The following is a 16,691-nucleotide window of genomic DNA, read 5'->3' on the forward strand; positions in this document are numbered from 1 at the left end:
TGCCACAGCCAGGGAGGCTGAGAGCCACCTGAGACATCCTAGTGTTCGATTCCCTCAGCTTCCAGGTCCCACCTGTTGGCCTACTCCACACAAGAAGTGATGCCTCAATCAGGACAGGCTGAGAAACAGGAGTTCACTGGGAACAGAATGGCCATCTTCTATGTCCTTGAAAGAAGCTGGGAAAAGTGGCATCTAGCTGTGAACAGGGACGCACACTTGCCTGTACCTAACCCATGTTAGATGTGAGGCATGTGGGCTTCTGAATGCATGGGAGTCTTTCAGTTACCTTCAACAGCTTTCTCCCAGTGTTTTCTTTGAAAAGAAACATGGGTGTTATCTACAAGCCCAAAGCAGCTGGCAAGGGCAGGGAGCCACTGACAAAGACCAGCAAGCGCAGAGGACACACGCTAGACCTTTAAAAATACCAACATAATGTTTGGTCCCTACTCAGACTCTGGGCAGGTCACTTAACCTCACAGGCTCTCCTCTATGGCTGTGGGCTCCCAGCTATGGCTGGATTAATGGAGACAGGGCTGCATCGGCACCTGGTATATGGTGCAGAGGTAATGAAGAGACACTATTCATTACTGCTGGTGCGATCGATTTTGAAAGGAGCAAGGAAGAACACAAATGACGCCAAAGAGACCCTGTTAGTCAGGATCTCACTGTGGTGACCAAGGCAGGCTTTCAAGGAGACGAAAGCAGGCCAGGACACCTCCACACTACAGAATTGTCAGGAGATGGGGCACAAAAAGAAAAAAAAAAAAAAACGGAAGAAATTGGGAAATTGTAAAGCTCTCTGCATGAGTTGAGAGCCATGGGAGTTCTCTAGTGTGGAGGCTGCCTTGGGAAAACCGGGGCTTGCTTCAAGGTGGCTATTTAATAAATGTATTCAAGAAGTTCTCTGGAATCTGTTTCAAACTAAAACTGTTAGCAAGAGACCCAAGTGATAGAGCACCGGACAGTGTACTCTCAGCTCTAGAGCTATAGGGCTGTCCTTGTCACTCAGGCCATGGGCTCTCCCATGGCCTACACCACCTGCTAGGAGGGTGCCCCCTTTAGTCACTAAGCAGGCCTCGTTGAACCCTGCATGACAGCTGAAGTCCCAGCACCCTCCACGATGGGCACAGCGCATGGTCCTGGACAGCCTGCCCACGTATTCCACCTTCTTCCCACCACCTTGCATTTGGAGGTCACCTCTAACAACCTGTCTGGGCCAGCTGCACTCTCTGAACCCCCAGCCCTGGTCCTGACAGTGCTCACCTGAGACTCACTCATTTGTAGATCTGCTTCCTGACATGCTGGGCTGAAAGCACAAACTGTAAACCCTGGGGATCCAAACCCTAGGACCACCATTGTACCATGTGGTTTGTGTGTGTGTGTGTGTGTGTGTGTGTGTGTGTGTGTGTGTGTGTGTGTGTGTATACGTGTATGTCTGCAGGTCAGAGGATAACCTCAGGTATCATTCCTCAGGTGCCATCCACCTCGTTTTCTGAGATGGGTGTCTCGCACTGGTTTAGAACTCACCAGGTAGTCTAGGCTAGCTTGACCAGCAAACCACAAGGATCCACCTACGTCCGTCTTCCCTGTGCTGAGATGACAAGCATCTGCCACTGTGCCTGGATTTTTTTTTTTTTTAATGTGGGTTCTGGGAATTGAACTCAGGTCCTCAGGGTTGTGTGGCAAGCCCTTGACCAACAGAGCAAATCCCACAGCCCATTGCACAGCTTTAGACAGCTCCCATCAGAGCCTTGGTCTGCCACACATGTTCACTGGTAATAACAACTGTCCTGCACATGGCCTGTGTATGGTCCCAACAGGGAATGCTTTCTATGTCTTGTTGCCACTGCTGTGTGTCCAGTCTAGACTTGTCCTGCTACCACCTATAGTGGACTCCAGGGCTGCCCTGGACCAGAGCTGCCAGCTGCCCAACCCTTTGCTGTGACTATCCCTTTGCTTCTCTGATCTCACTGCTCCATCTACATTGTGGAAATCTCCACATTTTCTCAGGGGTGGAGACAGCTTTGCCACTACTCAGTCTTTCACTCTTCTTGCATGGATGCATCAACTGCACTTCCTGCTTCCCTTGCAAGAGGGTGTGGCCACATGATGTGTGAATGAACAGAGGATACTCCAGTGATCCTGGCCTAGAAGACCCTCTGGGGTGATTACATCACTGGAAAGGGGGATAGATTTGCTGGACAGGAGCTGTCTGGTCAATGTGGACATTTGTAGGACTGTTCTAGAGTCAGAGGGCAGCTGTTGCTCAGACTCTAAGAATTCTGGCTGTTGGCTCCAACATGCAGCTCTCCCAAAGACACAGTTTTACCAGAGTGTGGTGAGGAAGAAAGGGGACACTGTGTGCATGGTGCTTGGAACACAGTAGGTAAACAATAGACATTGTCATCTCAGCTCAGCTACTCCATCAGACACCAATAGCATGAAGACCTATTGGTCTGGCTTGAGATCAGCCTGGCTTCAGTCATAGCAATTCTGGGACAGCAGAGGACGTCAGAGCAGATTCCTCAGGCCTAATGGATACCTGGGCTTCACTCATAGGACATTGCCATATTCTAACGCCAGGAAAAGGATCCTGGTGAGACCCAGGCACATGCATCTCAGATGGAAGATTGATGTAGGAAACAGGAGGCTTACCAGCGCCACACCCAGGATCTGGGGGAAGGTGTAGGAGGAACAGCCAGCAGGTGTGAGGCGGATAGTAGCATATGGTGTCTGAAACCAGGCCTTCTCACTGGCCCATACAATGTCACAGAGGGGTAGAATGGATGCTCCCAGGCCCAGTGCTGGCCCATTGATGGCTACCACGATGGGCTTCTTAAACTGGATAAAGGCCTTCACGAAGTCTCTGGAGAAAGAGAACAGCCTCGTTAACTAATGGCTTGCATTTGCTGGCCTCTAGACACGCCCAATTCAGGTGTTGTGGCACAAATCCTGGTCATCAGAACCAAGTGGAACCCAGCCAGAGGCCACACAGAATACATGTAGAGCCACAGGGCTGCCAGATTCTCAGAAGAGATGAATGGTGTGGCTAAGCATGCTGGTGGCCTAGTCTATGCCTGGTATACTCTCTTTTCTCTTTACCTCCCCTTTACTCTCAAAAACCATGACCTGGGCAGTACATTTTATGGGCACCCTAAATATTGACAACATTGTATATTTAAAGGAAGATAAGCAGAATGTCACAAAAGAACCAAAAGGGATGAGTCCTTTAGGAGTATCCCTCAAGGGCAATTCCACCTTAAAAGGAGAGTAAATGCTCTAACATCACTGACCAAGATGTCGTGGCTTGTGGGGAATAACTCCACTACAGGAATTCTCTTTTTAGCATGATGATCACTTTGAGTAATGCTGAAGATGGAATTCAAGCTTCAGATGGTGGACATGGGCAAGGCCTAGGGACACCAAAGATTTCTTTCAATCCTGGGATGTTCTAGTTCTGAATTACCTGCAGGGATGCCAGAGTCATCAAGGTTGGTTCTACAGTACTTATGACAGTCTAGTGTTAGGATGGCCTTAATTGAAACTGGGGTAGGATGCTAGGCTCCCATCAGGAAGCTTCTAGACTCAAGGCTAGAAAATAGGGTGATGTTTATGCTGCCTGACATCATTCAGCATTGATCAAGGTTATAGTATGTGTCTTTACCTATCAAACAGGGCCACCAGAAATTAGTGTGTGTGTGTGTGTGTGTGTGTGTGATGTGGGTGCAGGTACCTATGGAGGCCAGAAGAGGGCATCAGATCCCATGGGACTGTAGTTACAATGGTCATGAGTTGCCTCACATGGCAGTTGGGAATGGAACTCCGATCTTCTAGAGGAGCTGAAAGCACTCCTTATTGATAAACCATCTCTCAGGCCCTCGACTTATTGTCTAAAATTATAACTTATTTTGCCTTTCCTCTAGTTGGTGTGAAAGACCTATAAAATGTTAAAGTTCACCTGTGCATGGGAGGAAGTTACGAGATGTCTAGTTAAGCTAGCAGTCATCATTCTTAGATAGAAAACTAGGAACTACCAAAATGTTACAAGAACAGAATCCAAACATCCACAACCTTGGTCTGCCCTTGCTTACCTCTCTGGGCTTCTCTCCTGCCACTCTGGACCCTGCCTACTGTGCATGTCCACAGGCCACATCGTAATTTGCAATTACCCTACTGATAGAGTCTGCTTGCTTTTTTTAATCGTTCTTTCCTCCTTAGCCCCCAAGGACACTCACAGACTTGCCTTGGATACTGTCTGGTTTCCATCAATGTTGAAATTAGAACCCAGGAACATCCACTGAAGAAATATACTGTCTCCCAGAAGGGACACAAAGACTGCCTCTGTTCCTTTTTCTTCCTGATCTACTAATAGACTGCATTTCTCAGTCTTTGTAGCTAGCTGTGGCCATGAGTGTAGACCACATATACCTCTTCCAAATGAACAAACCCTCCCACCATGAATATCTCCAAGCCCCACCATCTAGGTGGACTTGATAGGCAAGGATAACACCGATGAAAGGGTCTAGATTCATGTTTGGAGAACACCTTTAAATGGATGGCACAGTTACTTACTTTTCTGTGAACAAGAAGTAAATTTCTGCTTCTGCTGAGCCATTATACAATGGGAGTTTATTTGTTATATCAACTAATGCATAACTAATACACCCATGGAGCTGAGTCAATATTTTCTGTTGACAATATTTCCCTTCCTAATACTTATCAAAAGATGTGATTACAACAGCAATAAGTTGGGATCTGATTCTACTGTAAGAAAGATTGTTTTATATTCTGCTAAGGTGGGAAGACCTTAATATCTATGTAAGTCATTAGGGAGTACTCAGCTTTGACCCAAGATTGCATATCACATTGTCTGACACAAGAGACTCACTGCAGTCACTCTTAGCCATGCTTCAAAGAGAAAAATCCCAGAACTTCCACCCTCTGATGACTGGATTTGCAGTGGCCATCTTCCTGGGTTCCCCTCCTACCCTCACAGTGGGGTTTTAGGTTAGATCACTTGCTTATTTCTACTAATGCAACCTGAGTCTGTTAAGGATATGAAACTTTCATGGACAGTCTAGGGAAGCCAAGGGCTGGATAATTTTTATCAGATATCTCATTTCTAAGAACCTTTGTACAATTCCAAAATCTAGGATCTGAGACATGGGAAGACTTTCAGACTTCTCAAGCCACAACTTCCTCTCAGTACAGAATTCCTCTGAGAATATTGAAGACATCAGCATAGCCCTCCTATACACTACCATGCATTTGTTAGATGCTATCAGCTACATGACTATTAAATTAACCTCCATGCTGTGGGCCTTAGGTAGGCCTTGCTGATGCTCTCATACCTCACATGATGACAATTCAGGAACCTACTGAACCCCTCACCTCTTCCAGAGGTTTCCATCTCAGGACCCAGAGACTTTTGCTCTGTGTAAGACTAGTAGGGACCCTGGAGAAAGTGATGGGTTTGAAGCACATACAATCCCGGCCATTCACCACCAGCTGCTCCTATTTCATTTCCCTGATAGAAATGTGTTTTATGGGACTCTCCCATCCTTCTTCTCTCACCTCTGGCATAAGATCACTATCAAAGGGGCCCCAAGAACTCAGAAGCTAAACAGCAAACAGGATATTGCATTACAGACCCAATGCTCAGATATCTGATTCCACTTCAGTGGCAGGGCTGGGCTCAGAGGACTGCTCTCTGTTTTCTTCAGTGTCCAAGACCCTGAGAGTGACTCTGACCTTTTGCAGATTCCTGTGCTCAGCCCAAGCCCTGTGTCTAGAGCCTGACCAAGGAAATGGGATGTCTGACGTGGCATGGAACATCAAAGGAGACAGTTTCGGAGTCAAATCTCAACTCTATCCATCATTAATGGTCAGACATTCCCCTCTATAAAATGGGAAGGCCAATGCCAGATACCCATAGAGCTAAATGAGAATTAACAAGAGTAGAACATGCCCAGCACACAAGGAATAATGGATCAGACTGCTATGATCAGACCTATGTTTCCGTATATAGCTCTCATCTGATTCATAGTGGTCTGTGGTCCATTCTCCTAGCCCAGATGAGACTCAAGCAAAATGCTGCCCATGGGGACATCTCTGTTTCACCTGGAGCAACTGCCGTTTCCCTGAGATCCAGGTGCCTATTCCCTTTAACCAGAGTCAGGACAGCCAGAGTCATGTCAGGCATTCCAGGGCCTGTGAGCACCAAGCTCACATGCCAACTGTCATCTAAGGTCCCAGAGGGATCTCCAGAAGTCTGCTCTACAGTCACACTGGTCTGGAGTCAACTAAGTAGGCTAGGCTAGCTGACCAGCAAGCTCTAGGGATCTATCAGTCTCTGCCCACCTCTACCACAAGTACACAAACATCATCACACTGTTTTTTAATATGGGTTCCGAGTGCTTGGCAAGCACTTTACCAACTGAGCTATATCTCTAGCTCACAAAGATAGCATTTTTTACATCTATTCTAAGCATTTAATATGTCCCAGGAGCAGCCAGCACAGGGTTGTATATGAGCACCTCCCACTGTAGCAACCCATCAGAGAGGCTAGAACTAGAATGCAGATAACTCCCATTTTCTAGATGCATCTATAGGTCTTGTGAGAGGAGCTGTGTGTCTAAGGCTGCACCACTAGCCAATGCAGAGGTAGGTGTAACTCTTCCTGGATACCATGCTGCACACAACATTGTGTCATCTGTATACAGCACAGGTGAGGTTGCCTATCTCTCAGGGTGGTCCTGATACAGGCTGATGAGCACCTTGAGCTCTTCCTACATCTGCTATCCCCCTCATCTGACAGCTGTATGAAGGAAATTGAGCAGTGTTCCTATGTGTGTGTTCTTTACAAAAGTAGAGAGGGGTGGGGGAGTACTGCTCAGACTAGGTGGTCGCCTAGGAAATCACAGCAAGGAATGTCTGTAGGGGACATGGAGATCAGGGATGGTTCTGGGTCCAAAGGATAGCTCATCCCTGGTAGATTATGAATAAGGCACTTTCATAAGAGACTGTCGTGCTCATGAATTTATTAATGCACCCGAGGAGTCCATGGGAGTAGAGATGGGGCTTATGCATGAACCAAACACCCAACAGTGCAGTTTGCTCAGATGCCTCTCTGGAGGACCTCAGAAGACTCTCTGAACAATGCATTGCTGCCTGGTCATGCATCTGAAAGTGGGTTCCAAGGAAGCAGTCCAAAGTTGAGGGAGCAGGAGGGTCCTCAAGGTGTGACGATTGAGCCTGGGTCTCTCTCTGACCCGAGGGCACTCATCTCTGTGTAGAATGCCACCTCTGCCACAGTCTACCCTCCTTTGAGCTCTCAGCCTTCTGACATCTTGATCCTTTCTCCACTCTCTTCCAACCACCTCTCCCCTTGTGGGTAATACTAAGAGTTCTCTAACATTCTCAGTCTACTCCAGGGAGAAACTTCCTGCTTGACCCAAGTTAGGTGTTCTCTGCCCTACATGAAGGAACAATGAATGACTTCGTGCCTGGGGATGCTGCCCCACTACAGAGAGTTCTCAGTACTTCCTGGGGACATCTGAGCTTGGGACATGCTCTCTCCCTCCTGAGTCTCCACGCTGTCAGGTCTGAGAATCAGTGATGCAAAGGATACCTCTTTCCCCACTCCTAGGTCTGCCTCTCCCAGCCCACAGACTAGCAAATTCTGCCCCCTTCATGGCATCTTAGGGAAGTCTGTCTGTTCCGCTTCTGCACGCCAGCCCACTGACAAGGCACAGGTCTCATTCTGCACTTCTCCAGAGGTACCCTGACTCTTTCATCATCTCTTGTCCCCTCAACCCCACTTTGGGTTCTTTAGTTTTACTTAGTCAGGAAAATGAGACTTGAAAGGCCCCTGATTCCAGCCACATTCCTGCTCCAGCTTCGTTATGGTCAATGTCTTCATCCCCATCTGACCCTAAAATCTCTCTCCTGACTTGGTCTTCAAGACTCTAGAGAGCATGGGCTGTCACTCTTACGACCCCAGTAGGACAGGGGGATAGGCAGAGGATGAGCAGAAAAGTCCTTGATCCCCAGCTTTAATAAATCTGGGCCAGAAAGAGAGGGCTGGCCAGAGAGATGCTTCTCTCATTTGGGAGGTCACTTGTGAAAAGCAGAATGTACTATGAGGCAGGGGTTCCCTGTTCAGGTTCCCTCGCATGGCGACTTGGTGACAAGTCCTTTTTTCTAGTGACCGGGCACTGACTCCACTCCACTAAACCTAAGACTGTGTTGAACCATGGCTCAATACAACAGAAATTTATTCTGTAGTGTCCTGGAGACAAGAAATCCAAAGTCCAGGTGCTGGACCCCTGTGGAGCACTGAGGCAGGAGCTTCCCAAGGCCTCCTTTCCCCTGCTGACTATGTCAGCCTTCTTGGGTGTTCTACCTCACTCCAGCCTCTGGTCTTTATGTCACATCTCTTTTCTCTGACGGCATGCCTAAGCCTCACGCCATCCCCTTTCTCAATCTCAAGGGCAGCTTTCATGACATTTGAAGTCCATTCTAATGTAGGATATCAGGACTCTGAACTCCACTCCATTAAAATTCTTTTTCCAAACTAGTAGAGTGAATAGACTAGGAAGTGCCTGTATTTGGGGAGGGGGGAACGGGGACAAGAGGTCTAAGTGCTAAGTTGCTTTGTCTGCATGAAGGAGAATCCTGGGCCATATCTTAAAGGGTTTCCTGGGCTGGAAATCCCAGGAGCACCTCCACTGAGATTAGTAAACCAGGTACAGACTGTGAGTAAGGCTTTCTACAGTCTCCGACAGGCTCTTTGGTCTCCAGGGTGTGCTCTGGCGGCCCCATCCATGAAGAGGGAATCACTCCAGTGGCTTTGCTGGTCCTTCAACTCATGCAAAGCCACCACTGAGAAGATGCAGCCGAGATCAAGAGTACAAACTGCCAGGACTTGGCTGTACCCTGGAAAGGGGGAGTGACGTCAACACCCCAATTCCTTCTCAGGAACTAGGTCCAGGCTTCTCAGTCCCTTCCTGGGGAGGGTTCTACATGCTGAAGTACACAGGCATTCCCGAGCAAAACTTCACTCAAAGTTGGACCCAGAATTCACACAAAGGAGTACCTTCATGTTATCCCCTGTATCCTCCCAAGTCCCTGGTGACAACATGGGAATCCTCTGGTGTGACTCAACCACGGGGCAGTGAGACCAGAGACTCTGAAGAATCTCCAGTGTGCAGCCTGAGTCTAAGGCCCCACATGAAGTAAATGTCCCTGGTCTTGAGATCAAGGGGCTGTGGCTCTTCTCTGATTCCTTGAGCAAGGCACAATAGCAAGTAAGTCTTTCCTGGAGTAGTTCACTGACAGACAGCTGTCAAGTAGCTGAGTGACCTGGCCAGAGAGTTCCTTCATTTGCTTTTGTTATAAACAATTGGGAGGAGCTAGGCAAACATCTCAGTAGTTAAAGTGCTAGCTTTGCAAGCATGAGGACCTGAGCTTAAGCCTCAGAACCCATGTGATAAAGTAGAGCTTGATGGCATGCACTTGCAATCCAAGAGCTGGGAAGCTGGTGACTAGTGGCCCGGGGCTCACTGGTTAGCCAGCTTAGCCTGCTTGGCAAGTACCAGGCCAGTGAGAGACCCTGTCTTAAACAACAAGGTGGGCATGGCCTGAGGAATAGTATCTAAGATTAACCTCCGGCCTCCACATGCACACCCATGTACCCACACATATACACATACACCTACACACACATTCACATGCACACACACACATAAAATCAACAACATATAAATAAATGGGGAGATAATTATCCTGTGTCCTGAAAGGATTACTAATGGTTGTCACTGTGTGTCAGCATAACGAACCCCCCCCCAGACTTTGAGGGGGGTTAATACTCCCACCCAAAATGTCTACCAGTGCACAATTGCCCCAAGTTCTCCACCCTCTTCCTAGTACTTGAGTCACATCAGGCCCAGGACATAGAAATGTCTACACAACCCAAGACCCCACCATCAGACAAAAGGCAGGAGCAGAACGCATTACGGGCATCACCAATGCAGGCCTTAATGAGAAAAAAATAGGTGTGTCCTTTTTTTTAATAAAAAAGGGGGTGAGGGTAGGGAGTGCAATGCAGCCCAGAGAGCAAAGTGTGCCATTGGGGCCATAGACAAAATGTGGGCTGCCCAACTCAGGTCCACAGCTCAAAGATGGAAATGGAGCTGGATGATAGAGCATTTGTCTAGCATGTACAAGGCCCTGAGTTTGATCCCTAATGTTGAAAAAGAATCAAATTTCAGATAAATTGAAAATAATTTTAAAACATAGGTATGTCCTGGTGTCCTAAATGTTGCCAAGGATGTACTTGCCCTAAAAATAAAATCGCACATTGTTTGGAATTTACGTTTAACTGAGCAGCTTGTCCTTGCATTTGCTAAATCTGGTCCCCATTGGCAGGCGCCCAAAGCGCTCATTCGAAGAAAAGCTGGACCCACCTGATGGCTTCTGCGATCCGTGTGCTCTCCTTTCTCCGGTCACTGGACAGCCGGCCGATCAGGTAGGAATAGTCCAGGCCACTGCAGAACACGCTGCCCACTGCACTGAGCAGCAGCAGCTTGCTGTCGTCTGTGGCCGCGTTGCACAGCGCTCGGCGGACTTCTTTCATGATCTGTAGGCAGAGGGAGGTTTGCAGAGCTCTGAGTATCTGAGAGCCTCCACAGAATGAAAGCACAGGCCAGACCCAGGAAGGAAATATTACCGAACCAACGCCTTCCAGCACCACCCACAGTGCAAGCAGAAGGATGATGAACTTGGAAGGTCATAGGTCACCAGTCCAGACCTGGCAGCCTGGCATGGATTTGGTCAGTCTCTATGAACCTCTGCAGACCCACTTCTGGTATTTGCTGGTTGAAGTCCTTACACAGTTTTGGGGGAAATTGTCCTGTGTACAGTTTTGGTGCACTACATAAGCCTCTAGATGGTTCAGTTAAAATTTTCTCCCTTGACCCTTGCAGGAGTCATAGGCAGCCATGCTTATCAAGCTTTAGTATTGCAACATGACCAAGCTCATGGTCTGCCGTGTATTATCCATGAGACTGGGGATTTGCTGGTCTTAACATCTAGAATTCTTCCCAGGTAAGGAATAAATGACAGGTCACCTGGAAGTTCACATCCTGGGAGGGATAGTAAACTCTGGATTAACTTCTGTGACCCGCTTCATACCACCACAGGGGAAATTTCACTCACTTTTCCCAGCTAGACCATTGTTTGAATAATGATCAGAATGTTGTCTTTCTTAGCCCCTGCTGTATTCTTGACTCTACCACAGTGCCTGGTATAGACATTCAAAAGTAGCCCACTGGAAGCTGGTAACTCTCACAGTTTTCACCTCCAACCTTAAAAGAAAACTACTGTGTTCCCATGCTTAGAAGCCTCACTGAAGGTGAAGCTGCCTCTCAAAGCATGGTGGCTCTGATATCTAAACCTCCTGTGAAACAGTTGTTTGGCTGAGAGGCGGTGAGGGAGCTGTTCAGTGCACAGGATAAAACAGCCCTTCTCCTTTCCCAGGCTACTGAGGTCATTAAAGAACCAAAGGCTACAGCTGCTGGACCACCACACAATCTGGACACAGAAGCAGAAGTAGCATACAGGACCTCAAAGGCTAGCACTAGATGAAACCACACGTGTGGACTCCACACTCTGACTCACTCCAGTCACGGCCCTGTTGTGAGTACTGTCCATGCTGCCTACACGATTTCTCTTGCGAGTCTGGGCATTCAAGATGATCCATAGAAGTGAGGCCAGAATGCAAAATGTAGGCTTCCTGGTCAGGAACCTTGTAATCTAAAACTAACTAGTCTAGCCCTTTCTTCAGCCTCTGTCCTCCACATCACAGTCAGAACAAGCTGCTTGAACTTTTTCTGTAGGTAAAATCTCCCATGAGAACTTAAAATCCCAACACAAAGTTCTGAGGTAGAATACCACATGAAAGAGAAATCTTCAAATTAAAGGGGGGAGTGAACTGTAGAGATAGCTCAGTTGTTAAGAGCACATACTGTTCTTGCAAAGGAACCAAGTTGGGTTCCTGGGGCCATCTCAGGAGGCTCACAACTGCTTAAAATCCAGCTCCAGGAGTACGGCTTCTTGGTTTCTGAGAATATTGCACTCATGTGCACAAAACCACACCTAGACGTGTGTGTGTGTGTGTGTGTGTGAAAATAAAAGTATCTTTTAAAAATTAATGAAATGATTGATATGGATATTGGATACAAGCTAGTGATATCCCTGAGTCATTTCATAAAAACGAACACAGAAGTGCTTTTGAGACAGACTGAAGCCTAAGCCACATGAGAACTTCACAGGCAATGATCCCCACTGCAAATGAGCTCACAAGAAAATGACAAAGCATTTGAGAAATATGAACTGACACATAAATGGGAAGGACACAACAACTTTAAGTAACATTGATCTAAGAGACTCTCACAGTTTAAAATAGCCAATTGGGGGGTAAACAATAACAACTAACAGAGAATTAAATGAAAGCATTTAAGGGAAGGAAACATGTCACAAGGACAGCAAAGTGCCTAGATTAACATCAGACTAAACAGAGCTGGAGAGAGAATAAGCAAACTGGAAGATATGAAGTCTCCCTGAGCCCAGATCAGAGAAACAGGCAGAAAACACAGATAAGAAAGTAACTAGTATAAGCCTTTAGGTGTCACGGAGAACAGGCAGAGCCATGTCTGAGGCGGAGAATGTACGTAGGTGGACTGCATTCCAACCTGGACACCATAAGGGAGAACACATTTCCAGCATGTTCCCTAGCTCCTGGCCTCACTCTCCATCTTCCAAGCCAGCAATGGCCAGCCAACTCTACTTGATGCTCACTCTGTTTCTCTCTGACACTAATTCTTCTATCTTCCTCTTCTGCATTAAGGGCCCTGTGATTGACACTGAGACCACAGAGACCTTCCCTTCCAAAATAATCTCTTCATCTCAAAGTCAGCTGAGGATCAACCTTCATTCCTTCGGAAACCTTAATGCCCAGGTATGCAATTTAACATCGTCTTAGGTTCTGGGATGATGACAGGAGCATCTTGGGGAAAATGGTTTAGGTCTGCTTAATACATGCCTGAATTTTGAACATCACGAAAGCCAATATATAGCAAAAATAAATCTTTAAGTATCCAGAATCCAGAGGTAAAAGAAAGCTTAACTCAAAGGTGAACCTTTGGCCAGAGGATAGTTCTAAAGAAGACTAGCAAACACTAGAGGAAGGTAATGGAATATAGTGTTCAATGTGCTGAGGGAAACATCTATAGGACAAATCCTTCACCAATCTGAATGGCCACTCAAAGGTAACGGTAAAAATTGGGTATTTTCAGCCTAGGAGAGTTTATCACTCTAAGACTCTCAAAGACTATAAATACAAAGGCATGGACTTCAAGCAGAGGAAAAGTGTTATTCAGAAAGAAGAACTTATAGATAAACCAGAAGAAACTCAATGTGAGAGAGACAGACGCCCAGCAGAAAGAATGAACAGAGACAGGCTTTGAGGAAAGTCTGAATGGCCAGGTGTGACAAACAGGGTGTGGTGGACACACCTGCATGGCCAGCCTGTTCCTGTGTGTCCCCGTCAGCCTTAGCTGTCAACCTGACCCAGCACAGAGTCATCTGAGAGGAGAATTGTCTAAATCAATTGTCTAAATCAGCTGTGGGCATGTCTGGTGGGGGAATTGTCATGATGTGGGAGGGCACAACCCACTGTGGGTGGCACCATTCCTAGGGTAAGTGGTCCTGGGTTGCGTAAGAAAGCTAGCCAAGGTTGGGGATTTAGCTCAGTGGTAGAACGCTTGTCTAGCAAGTGCAAGGCCCTGGGTTCGATCCTCAGCTCCACAAAAAAAAAAAAAGAAGAAGAAAGAAAGAAAGCTAGCCAAACATGAGCCAGAAAGCAGCATTATCCCATGGTTTCTGCTTTCAGGCTCCTGCCTTGAGTTCCAGCCCTGATTTTTTTCAATGACAGATCCAGAAGTGTAAGAAGAAATAAACCCTTTTCTTCTACTATATTGTTTGGGTTTAAGTATTTTGTCACGGCAACAGAAAAGGAGCCTCAAACACTGTGGATGCTGGTGGTGGTGCTGGCTGAGACCATGAGCACTGGAAGAATGAGAGGCTGGGGGCAGGCACTGAACCCCTCTCTGAGCAGGAAAGTGGACAAGCTTTGAATTGTGAACCCTTGTTTTCTGGCTCATCCAGAGGGCCTGGTTCCCACTCCTGTGCTGACATGAAAAACATCACAACACACCTTCTGATCTCAGAATTGAGTCAGTGCATCTAGCCATGAATGGACCTTTCACTTGTATTGTCAACCCAGCCAATGACACACGGACAGCTACAAGAAGAAATTCAATCGTCACCGTGAAAGGGTCCCTCCCAGTCTGTTCACTAACAAGTAAGGTGGGCCTGCTGGGGACTCTGAGCAGCCTCAGTTTCATCTTAGTAACAGAAAGAGCCTGCCTACGCCAGCCCTGGGCACCAGACTCTCCTGAGCACCTGCATATGCTGTCTCTAATCTCACAAGCAAGATGCAGTGCCTTTTCTGTAAACAGGGTGTGCACAGGCATTGTCATTTCCCCTGGTAACAGAAACGGCAACGGAAGTGGGGCTGGGATTGGAACCCAGGTTGCTAGATTCCCAATCTACATTCCTCCTCCAACCTCTCCTCTTGGATTTAGTGGGATCTTTCTTTAGGGACTACCGTACCCAGGGTGCCAGCTCACCTGACTCGTCAAGCCACTGAAATCAGTGGATCCATAACTCATTCTCATAACTGACTGAGGTAGATCAGGAATGCAGGCCATCATAAACCAAGCCCACAGCTCAGTAGGTAGAACCCCTGGGTAACTCAAATCGGTGGAGCACAGTGTGGCATCCAGGATGAGTGGGCACCCATTACCACACAAAGTTGTTCCTTAGAGGCAGAATGAACTGAGAGGTGTCATTGACTCAATTTATGGAAGGGAAATGATGTGCCTTTTTAAAAAGCTTTTAAAAGGTAGTGAAGTAGAAAAATGTAGGAAGAACCAGTCTCATGTGGATGTGTCATAATGAGCTTAAAATAACATGGGTTATGAGGAGTTGCCCATGGAGAAACTCACACTCTAAATCCTACAGAGAACCCTTGGGTGCTTCTGCTAAAGGTAGGTGAGGACAGTCCCCAAATACTCCATGCTTAAAGGAAGGGCAACAGCAACCACCTGCCTCCTAAACCCCAAAGGCACCTGCCAGCTCTACTCTCACAAGCTGTCAATCATTCTGGGCTGTCAGACCCACAACCTGATAAAAGAGCCATTATCTACATAATCCTATAAGCCATGTGGTCACAAGTTCAAGGACATGGCATCCCCACCATCACTTCATGGGCATTCCTGAGGTTGTCAGATGCACCAGGAAATACCAAACAGTCCCACCAATGCCAGCCTGGGTGTGCAATTCCTCTAGAGCAGCAGTTCTCAACTCATGGGTTGAGACACCTTTGGGGGCTGAACGACCCTTTCACAGGTGTTGCCTAAGAGCATCTGAAAACACGTATTTATATTATGATTCATAATGGTAGCAAAACTATGAAATAGCAATGAAAATAATCTTATGGTTGGAGGTCACCACATGAGGAACTGTATTAAAGGGTCACAGCATAAGAGGGTTGAGAACCACTACTCAAGAGAGTGCTCGAACCTAAATGTGTTGTTAACTCCCCATGCTTCCGTAGATATTATGGACAAGTGAGTAGAGGGTGTTCCAAGGCCAGGAGAAGGAGGCCCAAAAGCTCTTTACCTCAGGCGTCAGTGCATTGTTATCTGAAGTCTGGCTGGAGAGAAGAATGTGTGTGAAGCCCTCTTCCTTCCGTACCACGATGTCACGAAACCGACAGTTGCTTTCATTCTGGCGAACGCTGTACCTAAGCCTCTTGTCAAAGACGTAGTCTTTCTCTGTCTCCAGCTTCCTCTTCACGGCACTGTGCAAGTTCAGGCCTCCATTGGTCAGAGCAGGGCCTTCCAAAACCAGAAAAGCTAAGTGAGAAACTGGCTTGCATTGTACTACCACATGACTCAACTAGAGAAAGCCTGGATTTGCAGTGGAAAAGCCTGGAGTGCCCAGGGCCCTCTGTGCTCTGCTCTGGGAGAGTAAGAGTCCGGGATATAAATGACATCTTCAAATTCAGAAGATAATCTGAGGGCTTTTAGCAAAGAACTGATTTGAAGGCCTGATCCTATTGTGCAACACATCTGTCAGTAAGCACTCTGCTTATATTAGGATACTTAACAACTAAGAACCCACTGACCCCTGGGGAGGCAGTCCTGTCTGTTGGTGGACATACGTGACTGACAGAGAATCCTTACTAACAGCACTGCTAGCCACTGGCCCGGATCCAACCAGTACCAACCTGCACCATGTGCTAATAAGCATAATGCTCCAAAGCTATAGGTGCATTATCCCACTCAATGTGAAAGCTAGAAGTAGAGCTTTGAGTGCCCAAAGCTTAACTTCTGATGGTGAGGCCCAAACAAGCAGGGACCTTATGTTCCTACCTCCTCTCTCCCAAATGATTCATTTTTGTATCTTATATATTAGTATTCACAAATGACCATAGGGTACTTTCACTAAAAAGACATTTCTTTTCAATTTCCTTTCTATTGCTTTAATAAGGACACCATGACCAA

At 47.0% G+C, this 16,691-nt stretch overlaps 1 protein-coding gene across 1 annotated transcript in view; it reads right to left on the minus strand.

The window, feature by feature from the left end:
• Cdyl2 (chromodomain Y like 2) overlaps nt 1-16,691 on the minus strand; it is a 192,488-nt gene that overhangs the window by 10,303 nt on the left and 165,494 nt on the right. The window contains exons 3-5 of the mRNA XM_036188344.1: nt 15,805-16,022; nt 10,467-10,639; nt 2,656-2,866 (exon numbers count right to left, since the gene is read on the minus strand). Coding sequence (XP_036044237.1) covers nt 2,656-2,866; nt 10,467-10,639; nt 15,805-16,022 — 602 coding nt within the window. The remainder of the gene's footprint in view (nt 1-2,655; nt 2,867-10,466; nt 10,640-15,804; nt 16,023-16,691) is intronic.

Source organism: Onychomys torridus, chromosome 5 (assembly GCF_903995425.1).
Source record: "Onychomys torridus chromosome 5, mOncTor1.1, whole genome shotgun sequence".
Lineage (NCBI taxonomy): Eukaryota > Metazoa > Chordata > Mammalia > Rodentia > Cricetidae > Onychomys > Onychomys torridus.